General features: G+C 51.0%; 9 protein-coding genes across 9 annotated transcripts; 4 read left to right on the forward strand and 5 right to left on the reverse strand.

Moving 5' to 3' along the window:
* Positions 1 to 1,171: 1,171 nt before the first annotated feature.
* Positions 1,172 to 2,905, reverse strand: COCVIDRAFT_30167 (hypothetical protein; the record flags this gene model as incomplete). Its single annotated transcript, XM_014696947.1, has 3 exons — positions 1,172 to 2,244; positions 2,300 to 2,402; positions 2,459 to 2,905. The coding sequence occupies 3 exons, from the start codon at positions 2,903 to 2,905 to the stop codon at positions 1,172 to 1,174; spliced, it is 1,623 nt and encodes a 540-aa protein (XP_014552433.1).
* A 1,269-nt stretch (positions 2,906 to 4,174) lies between these two features.
* On the reverse strand, positions 4,175 to 7,003 carry COCVIDRAFT_110250 (hypothetical protein; the record flags this gene model as incomplete). The annotated part of the gene is made up of 2 exons (XM_014696948.1): positions 4,175 to 6,831; positions 6,889 to 7,003. The coding sequence occupies 2 exons, from the start codon at positions 7,001 to 7,003 to the stop codon at positions 4,175 to 4,177; spliced, it is 2,772 nt and encodes a 923-aa protein (XP_014552434.1).
* A 170-nt stretch (positions 7,004 to 7,173) lies between these two features.
* On the forward strand, positions 7,174 to 8,016 carry COCVIDRAFT_41386 (hypothetical protein; the record flags this gene model as incomplete). Its single annotated transcript, XM_014696949.1, has 1 exon — positions 7,174 to 8,016. The coding sequence occupies one exon, from the start codon at positions 7,174 to 7,176 to the stop codon at positions 8,014 to 8,016; it is 843 nt and encodes a 280-aa protein (XP_014552435.1).
* A 1,367-nt stretch (positions 8,017 to 9,383) lies between these two features.
* COCVIDRAFT_110246 (hypothetical protein) lies at positions 9,384 to 10,920 on the forward strand (the record flags this gene model as incomplete). The annotated part of the gene is made up of 3 exons (XM_014696950.1): positions 9,384 to 9,504; positions 9,567 to 10,158; positions 10,209 to 10,920. The coding sequence occupies 3 exons, from the start codon at positions 9,384 to 9,386 to the stop codon at positions 10,918 to 10,920; spliced, it is 1,425 nt and encodes a 474-aa protein (XP_014552436.1).
* A 259-nt stretch (positions 10,921 to 11,179) lies between these two features.
* Positions 11,180 to 11,527, reverse strand: COCVIDRAFT_110282 (hypothetical protein; the record flags this gene model as incomplete). Its single annotated transcript, XM_014696951.1, has 2 exons — positions 11,180 to 11,320; positions 11,408 to 11,527. 2 exons carry the CDS (start codon positions 11,525 to 11,527, stop codon positions 11,180 to 11,182), a joined length of 261 nt encoding a protein of 86 aa, XP_014552437.1.
* Positions 11,528 to 12,693: 1,166 nt separating this feature from the next.
* Positions 12,694 to 13,751, reverse strand: COCVIDRAFT_110268 (hypothetical protein; the record flags this gene model as incomplete). The annotated part of the gene is made up of 2 exons (XM_014696952.1): positions 12,694 to 13,072; positions 13,123 to 13,751. The coding sequence occupies 2 exons, from the start codon at positions 13,749 to 13,751 to the stop codon at positions 12,694 to 12,696; spliced, it is 1,008 nt and encodes a 335-aa protein (XP_014552438.1).
* Positions 13,752 to 14,724: 973 nt separating this feature from the next.
* COCVIDRAFT_110311 (hypothetical protein) lies at positions 14,725 to 15,069 on the forward strand (the record flags this gene model as incomplete). Its single annotated transcript, XM_014696953.1, has 1 exon — positions 14,725 to 15,069. A coding segment is annotated over one exon (345 nt), but the record flags the coding sequence as incomplete, so codon positions are not given.
* A 564-nt stretch (positions 15,070 to 15,633) lies between these two features.
* Positions 15,634 to 17,598, forward strand: COCVIDRAFT_19480 (hypothetical protein; the record flags this gene model as incomplete). The annotated part of the gene is made up of 1 exon (XM_014696937.1): positions 15,634 to 17,598. One exon carries the CDS (start codon positions 15,634 to 15,636, stop codon positions 17,596 to 17,598), a length of 1,965 nt encoding a protein of 654 aa, XP_014552423.1.
* A 997-nt stretch (positions 17,599 to 18,595) lies between these two features.
* On the reverse strand, positions 18,596 to 20,307 carry COCVIDRAFT_30173 (hypothetical protein; the record flags this gene model as incomplete). Its single annotated transcript, XM_014696954.1, has 3 exons — positions 18,596 to 19,027; positions 19,077 to 19,584; positions 19,634 to 20,307. 3 exons carry the CDS (start codon positions 20,305 to 20,307, stop codon positions 18,596 to 18,598), a joined length of 1,614 nt encoding a protein of 537 aa, XP_014552440.1.
* Between the last annotated feature and the right edge of the window lie 149 nt (positions 20,308 to 20,456).

A 20,456-nucleotide genomic window follows, 5' to 3' on the forward strand; every position in this document is an offset into this window, starting at 1 on the left:
TCATCAACTTAAATACATTCGTGTATCGATCCATACAAGACTATGATTATCCTCAACTCTGAAGACTAGTCCCAGAATCTATAAATACACGTTCCACAAATACTCTCCATGACCCAGGCCAAACTTGATGAAATATCCTAAACACAACCCAATGGTCCTCTCCTCCCAATGAACCTATTGTATTTTCCGGTGAATACGGATGAGGTGAGGCGGGGACAGGTGACTTGCTGCTCACTGCAAGTGAAGAGAATATGTGCCCCCCGCCACAACCAGTCCTATGGTCACACCGCACGTGTCGATAACACGTGCGGCGAAGATGTTGGCGGTGTTACTGATGCGCGGGAATAGCGGAGACGGGATGTCTCCCCTGACTTGGCTGTCAGTTGCTGGTGGGCAAACTTTGCACTCCGCCTCTTGCTGTTACTGTTGCTGTGCCTGTTGTTTGGCGTATTCGTGATGTCCCCATTTCTGGTGTTGCTCAACGTGGGCCTCGTTGCTCGTCGTTGTTGGATATATTCGCGATGTCCCCATCGTTTGGGGATGGTCACGATAGCCCCGTTGGTGGGGGCTTAGGGGTTGGCGCCATGGTTCCGATGGTTCTGGGTACACACGTCAGCTACAGCCATATGAAAAACAGAGTAACAACTTAATGTGGGCATTTTGAATCTTTCCATGACTGGAGAGCTTATAGAAGTTGCGCATTGTGTGTATGTATATACCGAAGTATATATACAAGGCGACTACAAGCTAAGCGCGAGCAATTTATTGTATATCTTGAGCATATACATGTGATACTACTTCTTAAGTGCGAGCAGTCATATCTATATTTGTTATGTGTATATTCGTGGAGTTCGAGGAGAGGGCGAGAAGTAGCGTATATATACCTATGGGAAAGGCATTTGCGCTAAGCTATATAGGGCAGCGACAGTGAATGATACGCAGAATTTTCCTGGGTGCTTGACATTGTGAAAGCAGAGTTTCATGAGTTATTGTTACTATTGTAGTGATAACTCTGGTGACATCACTCATCGCGAGCACGCTATGACAATCCCAAGATCTTCGTGTAGAAAGAACGTAAAAGGTATTGGAAGATAGTCGTTGCTCCATTCAAAGTGATGCTGAATACCGGACAGTAGTCCCTATTCTCAGAACACTGATTCCAGCCCATCCCCTACCACATCAAACCTGAAAAATACGTAACCGTATCATATAATGCACAAGCATAATCCACCGTCGCCTTCCTCTTCACAGTCACACCCGCGCTATCCCCTTCGCCCAACACCCCCAATTCCCTACCCAACAGCGTACTCCCCACCTTCGCCCACCCCACCCCCTTCTCCGGATCTTTCGCAAAATCCGCCCACGTCTTCTGCATGAAGCTGCTCAGCTTAATCTGCTGCTCCGTCGCATTTCCAAACCGGTTTGAGCGCTCCCACGTACCAAACACTTGCGGGATCTCGCTGGTGTGATAAGCACCGGCATCATTGAAGATACTCACTGAGGGAAATACGCCGCTGTACAGATAGCGATACGTAGTGTACGAGTTTTTGTCAAGGAAAGTCGACAAGCGGGATGTGGTGCATGTAAAGATTGCGTCGGTGAGGACTCGGTCTAGTAACTTGTCGAATACAGTGATGCCTTGTTCAGCGTAGGCATCTGTTACAGCGGTGTGTGCATCGGGGGCGTCGATTGACGATGTGTTCACCTGTTCGACAATGCTATTGAAGGCGGTTGTGGCGTCGTTTGAGCCTAATACGGCAAGGAAGATGCGGGCTTCGTTGAGGTTCGTACCGAACATTGTGGGGACTCGAGCCCATTTCTTCGAGCGGATACTCGGTCGAACGTCGTCGACGGATGTTCCATCGCCATTGACGGGTGCGAAGCTCAGCGATTCGGATTCGATGTAGGATTTTATTTCTGTAGCGGGAACGGCGCGCAGACAGGTGATGTCTGTGCAGCTGAAATGCGAGAGAACTTTTTTGTAGTTGGTAAGTCCGTTTCCCTGGGAAAGTGCTTGTTGTGATTGGAGGATTGCGGATGAGAAGGGAAGGGGATTTGGGGGGTTGGCGAGAAGCTGCTTGATTGATTCGCCGCCGGCTGATTCACCAAAAAGCATTACGCGCTTGGGATCGCCCCCGAAGTTTACAATGTTGTCCTGAACCCATTGGAGTGCGAATCTCTGGTCCAAGAATCCAGAGTTCTGAGAACCAAAGGGTATCTCTGGAGAGTTTGAGAAACCAAAGACTAAGTACCCGATTTGTTAGTTACTGCACTACAAGTCTCATTTCTAACGACTCACTGTTTGTACGGTAGTTGATTGTGACAACGACTACGTCCTCGTTTATAGCAAGAGAGGTACCGTCGTAGTAATTCAGTCCTCCAGTTCCAAAAGCTAAATTACCCTGTATTCTATTAACACAGCTTTCCGTATCCAGTTTGCAATCAAGAAAAGCCATACCCCGAAGATCCAAAACATCACTGCCTTCTTACTGGTTGCATTCACCCCAGCAGGCGTGTAGACATTGAGATACAAACAGTCTTCACTCTCCCCGGGAGGATGGTGTAGTGGGTTGTTGAAAAACTCCATAGTCTTGTCTCGGTTCTTGCCCGAGAACTGTTGTATACACGCCGGTTTGAGGGCTTTTGCTTGCAAAGGGGATGACCATGGTTGTACTGCTTCTGGTGGAGAAAAGCGTTGTGGGGGTGACTTAGGAAAGGGAACGCCTAGGTAGGCATTTGCTGAAGCTGGTAAATCGGGTTGGTTGGCAGGCTTGGTGGTAGTGCCGATGATAACGCCCGAAGCAATGGTTACAGTAGGTGCTTCATCAGCAAAAACAGGAGTGATATGCGTAACAAGAGCAGATAGCAAGAACACCTTCAAGAATGACGGAAAATGAGATCCCATGGTGAGTACGGAATATCTGATACTGCGTATGGTGGGAAGTCCGTGATTGAATACGATGCCAATATGGCCTGTTCTTATACGGTACTAGTCAAAAGTCCAGCCTCGGATCTTAGAAGCGCCCCCAAAAACCCCTCTTTCTAACCAAGAAATCTGCCCTTTTCTTTTCTATTGTTTTTGATCCTTATCTATTAGAGTTTTTTCATGCTAAGAAATATTGTGAATAGTCATAATCATTATCAAGTGTTATATAGCTTTCGTTGCGTACCTTCATCAAAAGCCTACAACAAACAGTGTCACGGTACATGCTCACTAAGGAATACTCTGTCAATGATAAGGATAGTTCATTCAGTGCTACTATCATAACTTTCAGAGATTCATACGGGATAAGGGAGCAAATCCTGCTTACTCAATCCCTTTTGGAGAACTACAATACTGAAATGAAGATAGCCCTGATCAGAGCAGAGCCGCTGTTTGTAATCAGCCGCCTTCACTACCACGCATTTAAATATAATAGTTGTATGTACCAAAGTGCCAGAGTTTGACATGAATATCAATCTCTTTCAATTAGAGACTGCGCAGGTCTATAATACTGGCATGTAGCTATATTTGATCAATGTTGCGCGATTTCAGTGAAGGTAGTGTTTATCCGGGTATTTTGGTCCACCAAGAGTACCACACACTGTATGTACAACATATCACTCGAGCTAGCTCAGATGATCCAATATACACAATGAGCGGGGTACTTGTACAAACCACTTTCAGCCCAGAATCTCTACTGCAAGCCGAATTTCTTGTTATGCATTGTTTATCTCTTGGGGAGGTGAGAAAGAAAGAAGACTTGGATACCAATGAATGACTCACTGTGTGTACCCCACACATCTTAGTTCCTCTAGTCATATTGCCGTACTGGACTGTACTTTCAAGTCATGTGCGTAGATCATCCACGATACGAGATCAAGTCTTGGTATACGGGTGTTGACGGCTCCGCTTTGATGCACGCGGAACGCGCCACGTGGTCCCGTGCCGATACCGTAGATCATCGTATGCATGTGTCAAAGCCGCCGCTTTCATTACCCGTCACTGTCTTGCAATAGAAGAACTCGTAGGCAGTAGTGTCTTGATATAGTGCTATATTTGCATCTTATGGGCGGGGACGAACATCGCACATTGTGGCTAGCAACGGGCCGAACCGCACCAAAGCATCACTATATTGACTCGGGTGGAAACCAAAGCGAGGCGTTTACCCGTCAGGCCGAACTATCTAGTACCTCACGATGCAGCAAAGTAACCATTCATCTCCATAGCAATGACGAGCCGCTCCATGGAGTTTTCCTCTGCCGTGCCTCTCCCCTTGCCATAGCTTTGCTTGCCTGTCAAGCCTCGACACACACTGAAAAACACTCGTATCTTACCCCTCAACTTGGCATAAAGACTCTTGACACTTTCTTCGCTTCCATGTGTCTTTGAATTTTGCATCTTGGAAAAGAGAAGGATGTGCTCGAATATTTCTTCGACAAGCGCCATGATCTTGCGCTGGCGCTTGCGAAGCAACAGTGCAAAGAGAATACTGTCAAGGCACTTTTCGTGGGCATCACGCAACGAGGCAACGCCTTCTGTAACGCGCACACCTAGCTCGCCAGCTATATCTTCCTGGTTGAGACGAGCTTCGACTTTGGAGACGAAGCATTCGTACTCATTCCAGGGCTCGGCAATCCCAGTCTGGAAAACGTAGTTGGTCAGTGCAATCACGAAGTGGTATGCTTCCATCCTCAAGTATCGAGAGTCGCGATCAGGGTACTCGCGTGGCAGATGGGAGACTACAAAGAGCATGCGCAATAGCCGCAGTAAGAACTTGAATATGTAGTCGTACTTGTCCAGTGCGGTGGTCGTGATCACAAGGTTCAGTGGAGGCGGCGCCACGTATTGCAGTCGTAGAAAGTCCAGTGCAGGTAGGGCGTCTGGATCCATGACCTTTTCTTGCTCTGCCTCGGTGAGATTACGAATGGCAAAGTTGAGCTGCCCCGGAAGTTCGTCGTTGTCTCTGTTGTGCAAGTGTGTTTTGGGTGCGGATATCTGGCCGTCTTTTTGTGTGGATTGAAAGAGTGCAGAAGAGTAGTAACTTTCACTCAGTACCCCTCTCAATGCCAATCGCAGTTCTGAACTCGCCGGTGGCCATGACTTGCGGGAGCCCAGCTGCAAGCCCATTTGCACTCCACTACGCATTCTTCCTTTGTGTCGCTCAGCGCTTTCGCGATTTGGGTCAAAGAGAGCCGTTGCTAACAGTGAAGAAAAGACACCGTCACCAAGTAAGTGGTACTGCCGCTGCAAGGACAAATGCAGGCGCAGTTGATGGGAACGGAAGAACAAACGAACTGTGGCTGCGTTCACCAGCTTTGCTTGTGCCCTGATTAGTGGGCGAAAAGACAAGGTGGATGCTAGAGACATTGGCGGTGAGAATGTGCTCGAGTTTGCCTCGTCTTTCTCGCGAGTCGCGTCGAGAATGCTTTCCATGAGAAGCTGCAACTCATCAGGCAAAGCCTCTGAAGACACCTTGGGAGCGGCATCCATCGTTTGAATGGATTCTTCAAAGTAACGATCAAGATTCTGTGTGTCAACTGAAAGCTCTGCAGCTGGCGCTGGTGTAGATGGCGCAGGAAGGTTTTCTACAGCGTCGGCGTGGCCCGCACCAAAGGCCAACAGTGCTTGCCTCAGCCTCTCCTCATAGGCTTTTGCTTTCTCTGCTAATTTCTCTACTTGCTGCCACTGAAAAGCCCACTCCATATCTGGGGGCTGAACAGCCAATCCGTCTAAGCGAGCAAGTGGGTGATGCGGATGCTGTGTCTTTAGGAAGCGAAGACTGTTTCCAGTCTCGAATATCATATTTCCATCTTCTGGAGATATGAATCTCGGCATCATTTCAGATCTGTATACATACTCAACCGCTGATGTATCACCAGCAGTCTCTTCTACCGTCACGAAGCTGTCACGTTGCCAGATGGGCAAGGCTGCCTGCTCTTTTCGTATGCCCATCCATTCTCCAAGCAGCTCCAAGCTCGGTCTAGCCACTTGACAGAGCAACTGGCATGACAACTGGCGGAGCTGATCGTCTCCCTCTTCGATTTCCAAAAGACGGTGATGCAGAATGGAAGAGAGTTGCTCGTTAGTCTTTGCGTGCTTCACAGCATCAACCATGCGCGCAACATGTATTAGAATGCTTCGAGGCTTCGAAAATTGGCGCTGTAACTGAATCAAAGACCGAATCTTGGAAGACTGTTTTCCCAGGGCATGTTCCAGACTGGCGAGAATGCTTGACACAGACGTAGCCAGGGCAACCTTCGCGGGTATGGATGCAGCAGAAGCGAAAGTACGCTCGGCAAATGATCGCAAATACAGAAACGTGTTGCCGGTATGGGTGAAATAGGCAATGAAGCTCTGGGCAACCTGCAGACTCAGTCCAGACGCTCGCCCCTGGAGGACGGTAGGCTCAAAGGATTTCGACTTGGGGTTGAAGCGAAAGAGGATAGATGAGCGGCCCAGTCCCAGGTTCCAGAGCGACTGTAGGAGAACGTCGGCTTTGAGTATCTTCCCAGAACTTTGATTCTCGCCATCGCGTACTAGTGTGGCATCAAACGCCTCGGGGCCATGTTCGGTAAGGTATGGTGACGGAGTTTCGATGTTCTGCCTCTTCTCAAAAGACTCCCATGTGTAGAACAAGACATCTTTGTTGGCGGGCCCTTGCTCAAGCGCTATCTGCCATACATCTTCGTCGGGCTCGAGGGGCGGCGTGTCAATGACGATACTGGACTCATCCAAACTCTCCAGGTCCGGCAAAGGGCCAAATTCGAATGTGTCAAGGTCTGGCAGCCGCAACTCATGTTCAAGGTCATGTTTGGGTGCATATGGATGGTCGAAACGGATGGCAGCGACTAGGGCAGGTCAGCAAGACGCGTCTCCATGGAGGGTTTAGGGACGCGACGGCTCACTGTCTAGCTGCAGCGGGGTGAAGAGCGATGACTCTTCTTTAACGTCAAAAAAGGAAGATTGCTCCCACAGGCGATCGCTACTGAACACATTGTGAATCGAATCGCCCGCTTCCATGGCGGCGGCACAGTCGAGTAGTCGGGTAGGAGGGGTATGACGCTGTTCCTGTCTGGACTGGGGGGCGCTCAGCCCTACGCACCTGCAGCTTCGCGTCGCGTATCCATTTTCTCACGCATTCCCGCTCACCCTTCCACAATCACACCGTCATCGCTATTCACTCGCGGGAAATGCCTCCTCGGAAAAAGGCAAAGGCCAGCGCAGCCTCGACCCCGCTGGGTGACACCCAGCCAAAGACGCCCCAGGACTCGGGCGCTGCGCAGGCGCAAGATGAGATTCTCAGCGACCCATGGGCCGACGAGCAGGAGACGCAGCTCCTCAAGAGCATGATGAAGTGGAAGCCCACCGGCCTGCACAAGCATTTCCGTATGATTAGTATTCACACCGATATGCGCTCGCATGGCTTCGCGGGAGAGGATGCACCCCACACGCGCATCCCCGGCATCTGGAAGAAGTTATCGCAGTGGTACGACCTGGATGCCCTCGACACACGCGAGAACGAATTTGCCTTTTCCGACGAGCCAGACCCGCTAGACCCCGACGACGCTGCCAACCTGCCCGAATTCGAACTACCCGAAGAGGAATTTGGTGAGATGATGTGGCGGAAGCGCTTCCATAGCCCAGATTCGGTCGTAGCTTCATCGCCGCCCATGGTTCCGACAGACGAGTACAAGGACATTTATGCGCCAGGAATCGGCCTGCTCAAAGACCTGCCCGATGGCGTGCGCTCACAAAAGGCGGAGAGCGTGACGGAAGCAACGTCCACACCAAAGAATACCAAAGGCACACGGCCGGCCAGGGCTGCAAAGAGCGCAAAGAGCTCCAGGTCTGCAGCTAACTCGGCAAGGAACACCAAACCGAGGAGCACCGTCTCCGAGTCTGCTGAGGAAGAAGACGAGGATGAGGACGAAGAAGAATCCAGCGTCGAGTCCGAAGAAGATAGCGCGCCGACCACGCGGAGAACCAATCGCGCGAAGCCCAAGCCGGCGCCAAAGCGAACGAGGAAGAGGTAGATGGGTAGATTAATCATGGGTACGGCGTTTGGGCATTATAAATACCCGCATTCCTCCTAGTCATGACAGCCTTTGCCGGATAGCAGAAGGTGCTTGAATACGAGGAATGCATTCTATTTCATTACAAACTTGGCTCATCGCGATAGCACGCATACGGAGGCCGATAGGAATGAACTACCGTACGAGCTGAAAAGATGCATATCATAGAAAGTCAGCATCCGAGGACGACAAAATGCCAAGCTATCACATTGACATCGTCACAGCATGGGCATTCACGGTTCAAAGGCCGCGCTAGACATCGACCAGCTACCTCTATGGGAGTTACTGTAAAACAGGCCACCAACTTCCCTTCCCGAATGGGACAACTGCAGTAGTCTTGCGTTCCACAGCCAGCCCACCAGATGTCAAGATGAAGCCAGAACGTACTTCAGCGGACAAAGCGGCGTTTATCAAGTAGAAGCACAAAGCTGGGTTTTGCTAGAGCTGACTTGTTAGTTCAAGATTATGTTGAAAGGCCGCCTTTTACTGCTAGATCCCAGCTCATGTCCAAGGTCTGAGCCTCAAATGCATAGCCTGCTTTGCCATATCGATTGATTGTCTGACGAGACCAGCTTGGATTATCCATCCCACAATCGGAACAGAAGCATTCATGTATGCATATGCCGTCCATTCGATAAAACTGGCAATAAAAAATTGTCCATCAAAATCATCCATCAACATTGATAGCCAGTCCTACTATGAATCTATTCTTTGAGAGATCAAATAGTATATCCATTATGTGATTTGTCTCACGGAGAGATTTTGTTTACAACATGCTGTAGTATTAACCCTTTGTGTTGTGAACAATTGGTTTGAGAGGATGATTGTTAACCTAGAAGAATGTCGTGGTATTGGGATTACAAGCAAGCACGTATTGATGAGCCAATGACAATGCACGAATCTATGGTACGGGGTGCCGGCTATACCTTCCCCCACCGACACAAGCACGATCTCCTAACAAACAAGCTATCTGACGCAATCGAATACTATATAAAATACGATGTCCCATAGTTACCGCTACATTCAAACTCCATGACCAATATACCCTCCTTCAACAGAATGTCAGCAGGATTATCATCCAAGCTCAGTTATCTGTGGAGCAAAAGTCCGGTAGTAGCCGCCATGAGCGCCGATTGGTCAATAACTGTTGTTAGTATGACACCAAAGGGCGTGCTACAACGCCCAGAATGCAGGTTGCATCAAAGCATGCTCGCAAATTGACCAGTCATCATATGATTGACTCACCGTCATTTGGATATATAGTTGAGGCCCGGAAGGTCTTCCAATATCACAAGTAGTATCCTTTGCTACAAAGACTTCTCCCTATCATGACGTCAAACGCAAAGTACGGTGTTCCCGACACTAAGACGAAGGATGGCCTTTGGTTTGGAAAGGAGCTCCGAGACGAGGCGTTTCTCTTCGACAGAGGATTCCTGAACTTGAATCATGGTATATCAAGCCATCTCATGTTAAAGCTCCATCGATCGCGACATCCCTTTAACAAATCTCAGGCTCCTTTGGCACATACCCGCGTACTGTACAGGACAGGTTCCGCGCCTTCCAAGATGCTTCTGAGGCCCGACCCGACCAATTCATCGTCTACGACTATCCTCGGTATCTAGATGAAGCACGAGAAGCCATGGGCAAGCTTCTCAACACACCCTCTTCCACTCTAGTCTTTGTTCCCAACGCTACGACAGGTGTAAACACCGTTTTGCGTAATTTGACTTTTACCCCAGGCGACCACATTCTCATGTTCAGTACCATTTACGGGGCTTGTGAGAAGACAGTGGCTTACATCACTGAGAATACGCCCGCCCAGTCTGTCAAGGTGGAGTACACCTTTCCCGTCGAGGACGACTGGCTCGTTGCGGAATACGAAAAGAAAGTTAAAGAGGTTGAAGCTAAGGGTGGAAAAGTCAAGATAGCAATCTTCGATACTGTAGTCAGCATGCCTGGTGTGCGTCTACCATTCGAACGCTTAACAGCCAAGAGTAAAGAGCTGGGTGTATTGAGTTGCATCGATGGAGCGCACGGTGTCGGACATGTTGAGATTGATCTGGGTGCCCTGGATCCTGATTTTTTCGTGAGCAACTGCCACAAGTGAGTTCTTCATGTCCCGCTCTCACGCATAGGCTGATGTGAGAAACAAGATGGCTTCATGTCCCCCGTGGCTGCGCAATCTTCCACGTCGCACACAGGAACCAAGCCATGATCCGCAGCACTCTGCCCACTTCTCACGGCTTCTTGCCTAAGGGCGCACAATTCGTCTCGCCGTTCCCCAAACCCTCGTTTACCAAGCCAGGCGCAGAGCAAAACACATCTGAGCAATCCGCATCTGTGAAACTTGAAAAGCCGGCCTTCATTGCAAACTTCGAGTACGTAGGGACCATTGATTCGAGTCCATACCTGTGCATCCCCAAGGCGTTGGAATGGCGAGAAACCATCGGCGGCGAGGCTATGATCCGCAAATACTGTCATACACTTGCGCAGGCGGCTGGAAAGCACGTAGCGTCTGTTCTTGGAACGGAAGTGCTCGAGAACAGCACGGGTACCATGGGCCAGTGCTGCTTGTCCAACGTCCGGCTACCTATCTCGCTGGACAAAGTATTCCATACCGCGGCGAATAGTGGTATCGACAAGGATGACGTGGGTATCAAGGTGAGGGATTGGATGAAGAAGCTGAGTAGCGAAGAGTACGACACATTCATCATGGTGTACTGGTATGCGGGATCTTGGTGGTCACGACTGAGCGCGCAGGTGTACCTCGAGATGCAGGACTTTGAGTGGGCAGCCAAGACGCTCAAGGAGATGTGTGAGAGGGTTGAGAAGGGGGAGTGGGTAGAAATCAAGGGCAATTTGTAGTGCTGTATGGTGTGAATCCCCCGCCAAACAGTATTTTCATAGCCGAAGACTAAGTCGTGATGTTGAGTCATGGTGTACCACCAAATGCCTCTTCCTTACTACCTTATCCCCTTACATCTTCCCATCCATCCAGGATTCTATTCCATGATCCCCATCATACTCCAATAGGCCTCAACCCAATCCTTTTCCTACAAGTCCTCTAGACTCAATACCGAGGCTTCCCAGCACAAGCACTGAACATCTCCCCGCAGTCCTTGCACTACCCATCACATGTCAGCAACACCCTCCATAGCGAGACAAGAGAACAGAAACATACCTCATTCCCCTCGTGCCGAAACAAATGACACACATGCTGCGCACACGTCTTCTTGCAACCCTCCTGACCCGGTGTATGTCCGTTCTATCTCCCAATGTGTCGTTAGCCTTTCTTCTTTTTCTTTCTCTCTTCTCGACGAGAGGATGGGGGACGGGGACATCACTATCTCACCTCGACACAAAAGTTGAAGAGCTGAATGCAAACATCGCAGTTGGTAGTACCGCGCTGCTCGATCGCAGTCGCAGCAACGATGGTCGCAAGGAGTAGCGCGATCAAGCCTGTTAGAAGCATAATTCGCAAAGGTGAAGTCGTAGTATGTATGAAGAAGGATATTCGAATGTATGCAAGGTACTCAGTTACCAGATTGAGCGACAAAGTAATAGAGTTTTATGTCAGAGGTAGACGCAGCGGTGAGAAGTGACGACGCCGTCCGTTTACACACACACACACACACGTGAGCCCGATGCCGCTCATTGCGCTAGGTAGAGCCCATCGAGTAAGTGAAGCCCGTTTGTTCACGCCGAGGGTGCGCAAACGGAGAGATAGCGTGTGCGCATGACGCTTCTGGTTCGTCTGTGTGACATCTGCATTCACCTTTTTCTTTCCCTACCACTACTATTATGGACTTACCCCGCTGTACGGTCGACTCGTGCGCATCGTAGTACAAAGGTAGTGCGGGGGAAGAGATATCTTCGAGGATATGAAGTGTAGTAGTCAGCGGCTGCGAGAGACGTATCAAAGTCGTTGTAATTAGCCCTACGGTTACTCCAGTGTCCGAGTAAGATGAGCGGAGGGAGACATGGTATAGGTCGATCAGATTCCCGACACACCCCTTGCAATCTCCACAAAGAGACAAAAAGGGCGCACGAGCGCGTAATCTGCTGCTTGGGTGTGTACTGCGGAAGCACCGGCCAAGGGCTCGCAGTGTAGACCCCTGCTTTGGCAGACCAGTGGACTTGAAGTTACACAAGGAAAAACATCAAGTGAGCAAAAGGGGCGACGAATTGATCAAATACATTGAATTGTTTGAAATGTTTTGGAAATATCTCTCTCTTTCTTATATAATGTTTTCTTTTTTCTTTCTCGAACTTGTGTTCTGCGCTGCTAACAGTGGGGGAAGGGGGAAGAAACTCTCATCGCCAGGATAGGGAGATATCGAGAAAGGAAAAGTGGAGGGGGGAGGTGTAGGAGGAATAGGAGTGATTAGTAGGGATGAGAGAGATAAACGGCCCGCTACACCACACACACACACGCCCTAACCAAAATTATGTACAAATATGTATAAAGTGGAAGGGGTATCCAAGCGAACGTAATCTTCATAGTAGTTTAAACCTCTTTTTTTTATTCCTAGGGGATAAGAACTTTGGAGTTTAAACATGAAAAAATATAACGAAATTTTCAATTTAGGAAAAGGTTGAGGGAGTTTGTGGAGGGAAGAGAGAGATGAGTAGGTTGGATTAAATGGTACGGACACCACGAGCCAACTCAGCTCTTACACGCCTCCTGTATTGATCGCGGTATTGGATACGGCCGTATGTTCCGAAGCCGACGGCAAGGAAAAAGAAGAAGGCCCAGACTGAAGTGACGACGAGGCCGATGGGGAAGAAGGCCAAGGCGGTTCCGGGGACGACAAATGGCGCAGCAGAGGCGACGGCAGCAGATGCTGATGCGGCCGCTTGAGGATCGGCGTTGGTAGGGGCGGTGCCGGCGCGAGAAAAGATACCGTTGACGAATGACGCTTCTTGAGATGAAAGCGTAGTCTCGACATCCCGACCAGTAACAGGGTTCTTGGCGGCGAGATCAATCTGGGGAACGAGAAGAGGCTGTAGCGATTCTCTGTGATATGGTTAGAAGACGTATCACGACAACAAAGCGTTGTCACTTACTGGGTCATGGCTGAGCCCATGAGGTTCTCGTTGATCCTTCCAACATACATAAGAACCTTCAACTGTGTCATGCCGTTGATGTCCTGCCTCTCAACCAGCTTGCCTTCACTGATTGACGCGACAACCTCTCGCTTCGCAAAGTTGCCTTGCATGTTCTGTACGGTTGCGCCAAGGTAGGATAGAGTCATGCTCACATCGGCGGCAGTGACGCCAACCCATGGATCAATAGGAGCCGAGACATTGTACATTCGGAGTTCGGCCTGGAAGACACCAGTCGTGTTGTCGAGGAAGGGTAGGTTGTAGCAGACGGCGATTCCACTTGGGTTTGATGCTTGGCCGTTGAGGTTGCTTAGGGTCCTCATGCATGCCGTCCTTGTCTGCTCCTCCCATTGAGCCAAGTTCACATTCGATGCATCACCAGTCGACGGTGTTAATGAGGCGAGTGGTGCAGTGTCGGCAGGGTTTGCGTCTTGTCGTCGAGTAAGGGTGGCCATGCGCCCTGCGTCCCGTCGAAGTACCTCCTCCATATCCAGACCCGGCTGAAGAAGAGCGTTCACCTGACGACCCTTGAAAGCAGTTGCGTGTCCAGCAGCAAGCAAAGTGCCAACCAGGGCGCGTGTGAAGAACATAATGGAGATGTATTAGTCGACGGTGAGTATTAAAGTCGGTAGTGTTAATATGGCTGGCTGCCCAGCAGCGTTGGTGCTGAAAAAAAAAGAGTGGAAGTGAAGAGAAGAATGAGGGCGCAAAAGTTTCTCACCGAGCAAAGGAAACGGGCATCGGTAGTGTCATTAGCAATCAGATTAGAAGAAGGGAAGGGCGAAGCGGCAGTCACAGCATGAAGAAACGCGGTGCGGAAAACGCATGCGCGTGTGGATCGGGTGGACGTGGTGTTAGTAATGGCGTGACTAGCTCGGGCGCCAGACTCGCAAAGCAACACCGAGCCCTGCTGAAGCTCGCATAAGGGAGTTGAGACGACATGTGCTTGAAGCTGTGACGGGTGGCACCAAGATTTCCATGCGAGGAAGTGACGGCAATAGGGAATGAGCCGGAATTAGCATTATGGGGCCCGATCTGGGGCCAGCCAGCAGGGCTTGAGCTCGGAGGTCGAGCAGTTTGCGGATGGGAATATAGGCAGCATGATGATACTGGACTCCTTGAGACAATTGGTGTTGAGGTCTGGAGCTGGGCAACGGTGCTCAAACTAGGGGCGCTTCAGAACTGCGCTAGGAGCTCACGTGACTCCGCTCTCCGCACCAATGAGCGTCCGCCGTGCCACCTCTCCCGGGCCTGTGGTTTCAGCCGGGGGCCGCTGAAGAGGGTCCTGAGCCGACCTCAGGCATCTTTTGAGCCTCAGCAGGGCTTTGTGCACCCCCCCCCCTGGCCGTCATCTCGAAGCTTGTACGAGCCCAAACTTGACACGGGGGGGAACGCCCGCTGTCAATGTGGGCCGTCAGTGGCTCTCGCAGGCGTATCGCCAGGGCGTATGTATGAGAGTGCGAGTGTGTAGTGTAGTGTATAGTATACGCTCACTCACCACCAACGGTCCGTCTCCACTACCAGCCACCTGCCACCAGCCACGGATGCAGGGTGAGATGTCGAGGGACGTCATGCCGAAGCCACACACGGAGATACGTTCTTCCCTGCCGGCCACCGCCCAGAAGTACCGGTGAGCCGCGTGACTCGGAAGCTTGTGTCGTCTGCACCCATTCTTACGCGCCACACACATCCACCACACCAGCAACGTGTCGGCTTAAATCCCCACAGCGACGGCACTGCCCTTGCGTCCCGTCTGCCGTCCATCTGTGTCTGTGTCGTGCACAAGCTCCTACACAAATTGTGCCCGCAATCGTCATGGCCAGCACCCAGGCACGCGGCCGGCAGCCTCTGCTGGCTTCGGAACGGATCGCATGCATCCATCTACTTACATGTCAAGATGCCGGGTGATCTGGCACCATACGGCAACGCCTGCGCGCGAACATATGCATATCCAATGCCTTTGTCCTCGAAGGCGACTCTGAGGCGGCCACGTTCGCCTGCATACTGCTAACCCTCATGGGTTGCGCTCGTGCCCAGCCTGCAGTCGCCCAACACATACACCCACCGAAGAAGGCCATATATTGTCGCCCTCCACTAATACGTTAGGAAACACGCGCTGCTTGTCTGCCAGCACATCAAAAGCCTCTAGCCCGACGCTGAGGGCAGCCTTACTGTGCCCTGTCCGCGTCCGACCAGACTGACGCTGCCCGAAGGCTGCCGCTGTACTTCTTCCGTGGACAAGGGCTCCTGGTCCCGAACTTCTCTTCAGTCCAGCCTCTCGCATTCCTCACTCTCTCGTGCTGCTTCTTGCTATTTGCTTTTGATTCTGCATTCTTTTGCAGTCTCGACACGCTTGACTTGACCCTCGCTGTTAACCCCCCGGCTATATCCACATCCGCCCACTCTGCTATAGCCCACCACTTGGCTCCCCCCGTCACTTGCCCAACTCCGTCATATCCAAACACTGCAGCCATGCAGCACGCTTCAAACTCTCCATGGCGCACGCCTGCGATGGAGTACCCCAAGCCTCAGCATGGTCTGCAGCATACCATATCCATGGTCAACCTCCAAAATGACCAGTCATGGTACAACAGTCGCGATGCTTCGTCTCCAGCGACATCGTCTGTTTCATCTTGCACTAGTCGGAGCACCACGCCCACAAAAATGAACAACAACCCATGGTCCAATGTGATGACCAGCCCGGCTTCTACATACTCGAATAAATCTACAGATTCCTCGTCGCCCAAAAGCAGCCCAGACCGCACTCCCCAGTACAGTCGTTCCACAACGCCTCTCGCCCCCCAACCAATACGAATCATAAATGCGGTAGCTGGATTTGCACCATTGTCTCCGCCTCCATCGGCAAACGGAGAATCGTTCAGAAACGGCGATTACCCCGGCTCGCCTAATCCATATCGCCAACCTCTCCCTCCACCTCCCCCGCTAGTGCCCTTGGTAAATGGGTTTATCAATACATCTATCCTGTCATCTCAGGGCCAGTCATTGTCTGGATGGTTTTACGAGCTTGTCCGAAAGCAAGGCTGGGATGCCGGCCTGGTAAAGAAGATTTGGCAGTGGACCCTGTCAAACCCCAGGCTTGCGATACTTTTGTATGTATGCGACGACGTGGCATCGTGGCGACAGGCTTCCTTCTTCGACCTGAGAGATGAAAGCTTGCCATTCCCCGAGGAACGCCTCCAAGGTATCGTAGCAAACGCACACAAAGTTGTCGAGGAGCAATGGCGCGCTACGTCCAAGGAACTACCATTGAATGGAGGTCACGTGGACTTCACTACCAGGGAAACGCTTCCGCTGCAGCACCTGAGTCTTCTCCGATCATCGCGCAACTCTGAAAAGAGTGTGGACCGTATTCGGATGCTCGGCAACGACGACCGTGTTTTGGTTCGAAAGCGGTTTGTCACCGCTCGTCCAGCTCAGAAAGTCGCACTACTGGAGCAGATCCTCCGTTTCAGACAGTTTGAACACAAGAACATTGCCAAGCTGCTTTGTTCCTATGCCCAGCCAAACCATGTGGGTATCTTGACGGAAAAGGCACAGTACAGTCTGGACGACTTCTTAGCGCTGCCTGGCAGCGACCCGGGCCGTTCCAAGTTGCTTGTGGACTGGATGCAGGATTTATCGTCTGCACTTGAATATCTGCATTCACAGTCCATCTGCCATCGCAACATTCGACCACGCAAAATCTTGATTGATGGAGCGCGTGTCTTTTTTGCGCCTTTCGACATTGGTCAGAGCGTTGACGCGTTCAGTCCAACAATGGCCGAGACACTACGAATTGACCAGCTGAACACAATCATGCAGGACCAGTCGTATGTTTATGCCGCACCAGAAGCCATCCACACACACTCGCGTGGAAAGAGGATGGCAGACGTCTTCTCACTTGGATGCGTGTTTCTGTCGATGATGACCGTAGCGCACGGTCAATCACTGTCGGGTTTCGCACAGCACAGAGCAGCTTCAACGCAAGACACGTCTTTCCACGCACACCTTGACCGAGTAGCAAGCTGGAGGAACCGTTTACACGCAACCACTACTTCGAGTCTCCGAACAGGACTCATTGGATCTGGTAGAAAGCAGAGGCAACTTAAAGCAGAAGCGGAGTGGCTCAGCATCATCGAGAAGATGATCCTGCCCCGACCAAAAGAGCGAATCAAAATGAGCTACGTCCTTGCCAGTCTAAACAGCGGCAAAGTCACAGGCGGCCGACGCCGAAGCTTAGACGGCGGCGGCTTCAGCGGCCAAACCGCTGCCTCCCTCGGTCTCAACAACGGCACCTCAACCGCCACCCTCGTCGACATCTCGGAGAATACGGTTTCTGCACCTGTTGCACCTGCGCCCCGCAAGCCCGAACTCAGCGTCTTTGACGGCTACTTCCAAACCCAGACGCGTCGCATTGAACCTGCTGGGGGATGGTAAAGAAAATGACATTTTCAATCAGATACTATCCCCAGAGAAAGAAGAACGGAGATTGTTCAAACATGTATACCGCCAAGATGATACTCGGCGGAAACGTGTATCGACTAATTTTCTGTCCCCCAAAACTTTAACGGTTTTTTCTTTGAGGGACGGTGAGGCGGACGGGTTCCTAAAACGTTTTGTTTTCTTCTCGGGTGACAAACGTTCCGAGGTGGGTGGAGGTTGCAGTTGAAACACGACAGGTCTTCCTTCTTCCCTTTTTTTGGGGGGGCAGCCAAAAACTGTCGACTTTGGCGTGACGAGGGAACGAGGAAGAGGAATGGAATGGAAGTGTCTTTTATGTGCCAACGGCGAATAAACTTGAGCACTTGGAAATGAATCTTTTGCGACGACCTTTGTTTTTTCCTTCTCGAGCACGCACGGGATTCTTTTTTTTCGGCTTCAAAGTATCAAGCGTCTTCTTTTGAGCTTTCTTGCGACTTACCACGCGTATATATCTTTTTTTTCTTCTTCTTCTTCTTCACCACCTTTTTTCATTTCTCTTTCACGATTACATGGTCAATATATCAGTCGGACATTTGATACCCACCTTGCTTCCTTTGTCATTTCGGCTGTTTTTTTTTCATCTTTACTTTCTTACGACTCTTTTATCATAGTTCTTCTTTTGAGCTTAGTCCGTAGATTGAGAATAGTTGCAGCAATTCTTTTCCGTTATAGACAGCAATGAATGAAGCCCTTTTTACTCTATTATGTGTCGAGGACAAAGCAATCAAATTGGTATCACAGGCAAGACACTAGACCCGGAACAGATCATACACACACATCATGGCAGCATGAGGATAGGTTCTATGAATGAGTTTTGTATGCTACAGCAACACGAGGGCGTAATTTTCCCCCAAAGAGAAAACCCCCACCACCCAACGTGTCCAGTTCACACTAAATCACCAAGACCTATATCCAAATCTTGTCCAATACAGCTCAATGTCTAGCCGGCTCCCTAACCCGCATGCTCGACAATCTCACTGACAAGCTTGCCATCCTGAACATAGCTCCGGATCTGTTCTGGTAGCGGGTTTTCTACATAGTCATCTTCGGTTGGCAGGTTGATGTTGACGCTGCTGCACTTGCTGGTAAAAACCTCAGTTGCTAATGAGTCCTTGGAGAGGTATATGGTGGCGCCGTCGACCTGGTCGAGCAGAATAGTAGGCAGGGTCCCAATGACTTGGAGGGCAAAGTTGGGGCACTTGATCACATCGACTGAGCTGACCATGGAGTCGATGATGAGAGATGTGCGTGACGAGTTGTCGAGGGAGAGGGCATTGGCCTTGCCGTTGATGCGGATAGTCGTGTTCTTGCAACGGGAAATGAGGATGGAGTGGTTGATCTCGGCATCAATTTCAATCATTTCGCTCGGCGAGTCAAAATTGTCCTGGCAAAATGTTAGCATCCAGACGATGCGTCACTTGGGTAAAACATACTATTATCCACTTGTTTCCGTCCAGCTCCTTCTTTGGGGGCTTCTTCGTCCGCATGCTTTCCGGTTTCTTTGCCTTGGGTGGTGCAGGGCTCTTACTCCTCAGACTGCCGGTACTATCGCTACGTGAAGGGACTGGCGCGCTTGCTCGCAATGACGGGTTCTTATGTGTCATTTGGCTCTGGTCAACCTTGCGAAGTCCCTTTGTTACGTCTGAGCCCTTGTTGAGCTCACCAAAAACAGCATTCATATCAGGTGCAGCCTTCTTAGCTGGGGGCGCGGCACCAGGTGGTGGTGGTGGGCCTGGTGGTGGGGGAGGTGGTGGGACGCCTCCTGCTGGAGGAGCGGGTATGCTGGATCCGCCAGAGATTTGCTTTGCAGCTTCCTTGGCGTCGATGCCATTGCTGTTCCAGGCTACACCGGTGGTGTGGTGCTTCTTTGCGTATTCGGCGAGGGCTTTAAACAACTTGTAGTAAGCTTGAACCCACTTGACATGGACTTCACCCTCGGGTCTGCATATGTCAGCTACGTGCCAAACCAAGATTGAGGGGAAAGCCGTACTTGTCGCGATACTCCTTAAGCACCTTATTGCCGTACATCTGAGCTCCGCCAACCAGCTCGTTGATGTGCTCATGGGGCTTCATGCCTCCGCCCTGGCCAATGGTAACCCAACCAAGAGATCCCACACCGTCGGCAACCATAGAGAGCGGGTCCTTGAGAGAGGGTTCTCGGTTGCTCTGTCTGAACTCATCCGTCTTCTCCATGTTTGCCTGGAGGTCCTTCAGAAGCTCCATCAGGGTGCGGTCGTCGGGCTTCTTGGCCTTGTTGGCGATGAAGAGGAACTGACGCTCGGCAGCGAAAGCACCTTCGACTGCCTTGGACTGGCCCTCGATGACGGAACCCAACTTTCCACTCAACTCCAGCCAGTTCTTGAGCTCCGAGTTGACCAGCTCATCGAAGGCCTCAATTGCTGGGGGCAACGCCGCCTCGGCCACTAGCTTGGGGGTGCTTGCATTGGTATTTGATTGTGTGGCGCCAGGAGTGGCACTTGTCGAGGCTCCATTGAAGCTGCCAAGTCCATCGCTGCCGGCTGGGAGGGCTGAACTGGCAATGTCTTCGAGACGTGAGGTAGCGGCTTCAAGCCTGAGGATCATGGAAGTCAGCACATTGTCTGCTTCGATACGAATCTGCCCAGGACGGCCCAGGACGTGTGACTGATTAGGGCCATCGGCCATTTTCTGAAGTAGTTGTAGGGCAGGGCAGGGCGGGGAGGACCTGGCTGGTGGTATGGTATGATGGGAGGGGCAGCGCTGTGTAGACACAGAGCTGTGGGGCCTGAGGGAAGAAAGTTTGGCAGCAACTCACCGCTTGATCAGTGTCGTCA

Source organism: Bipolaris victoriae (genome assembly GCF_000527765.1).
Source record: "Bipolaris victoriae FI3 unplaced genomic scaffold scaffold_109, whole genome shotgun sequence".
In the NCBI taxonomy this organism is placed as follows: domain Eukaryota; kingdom Fungi; phylum Ascomycota; class Dothideomycetes; order Pleosporales; family Pleosporaceae; genus Bipolaris; species Bipolaris victoriae.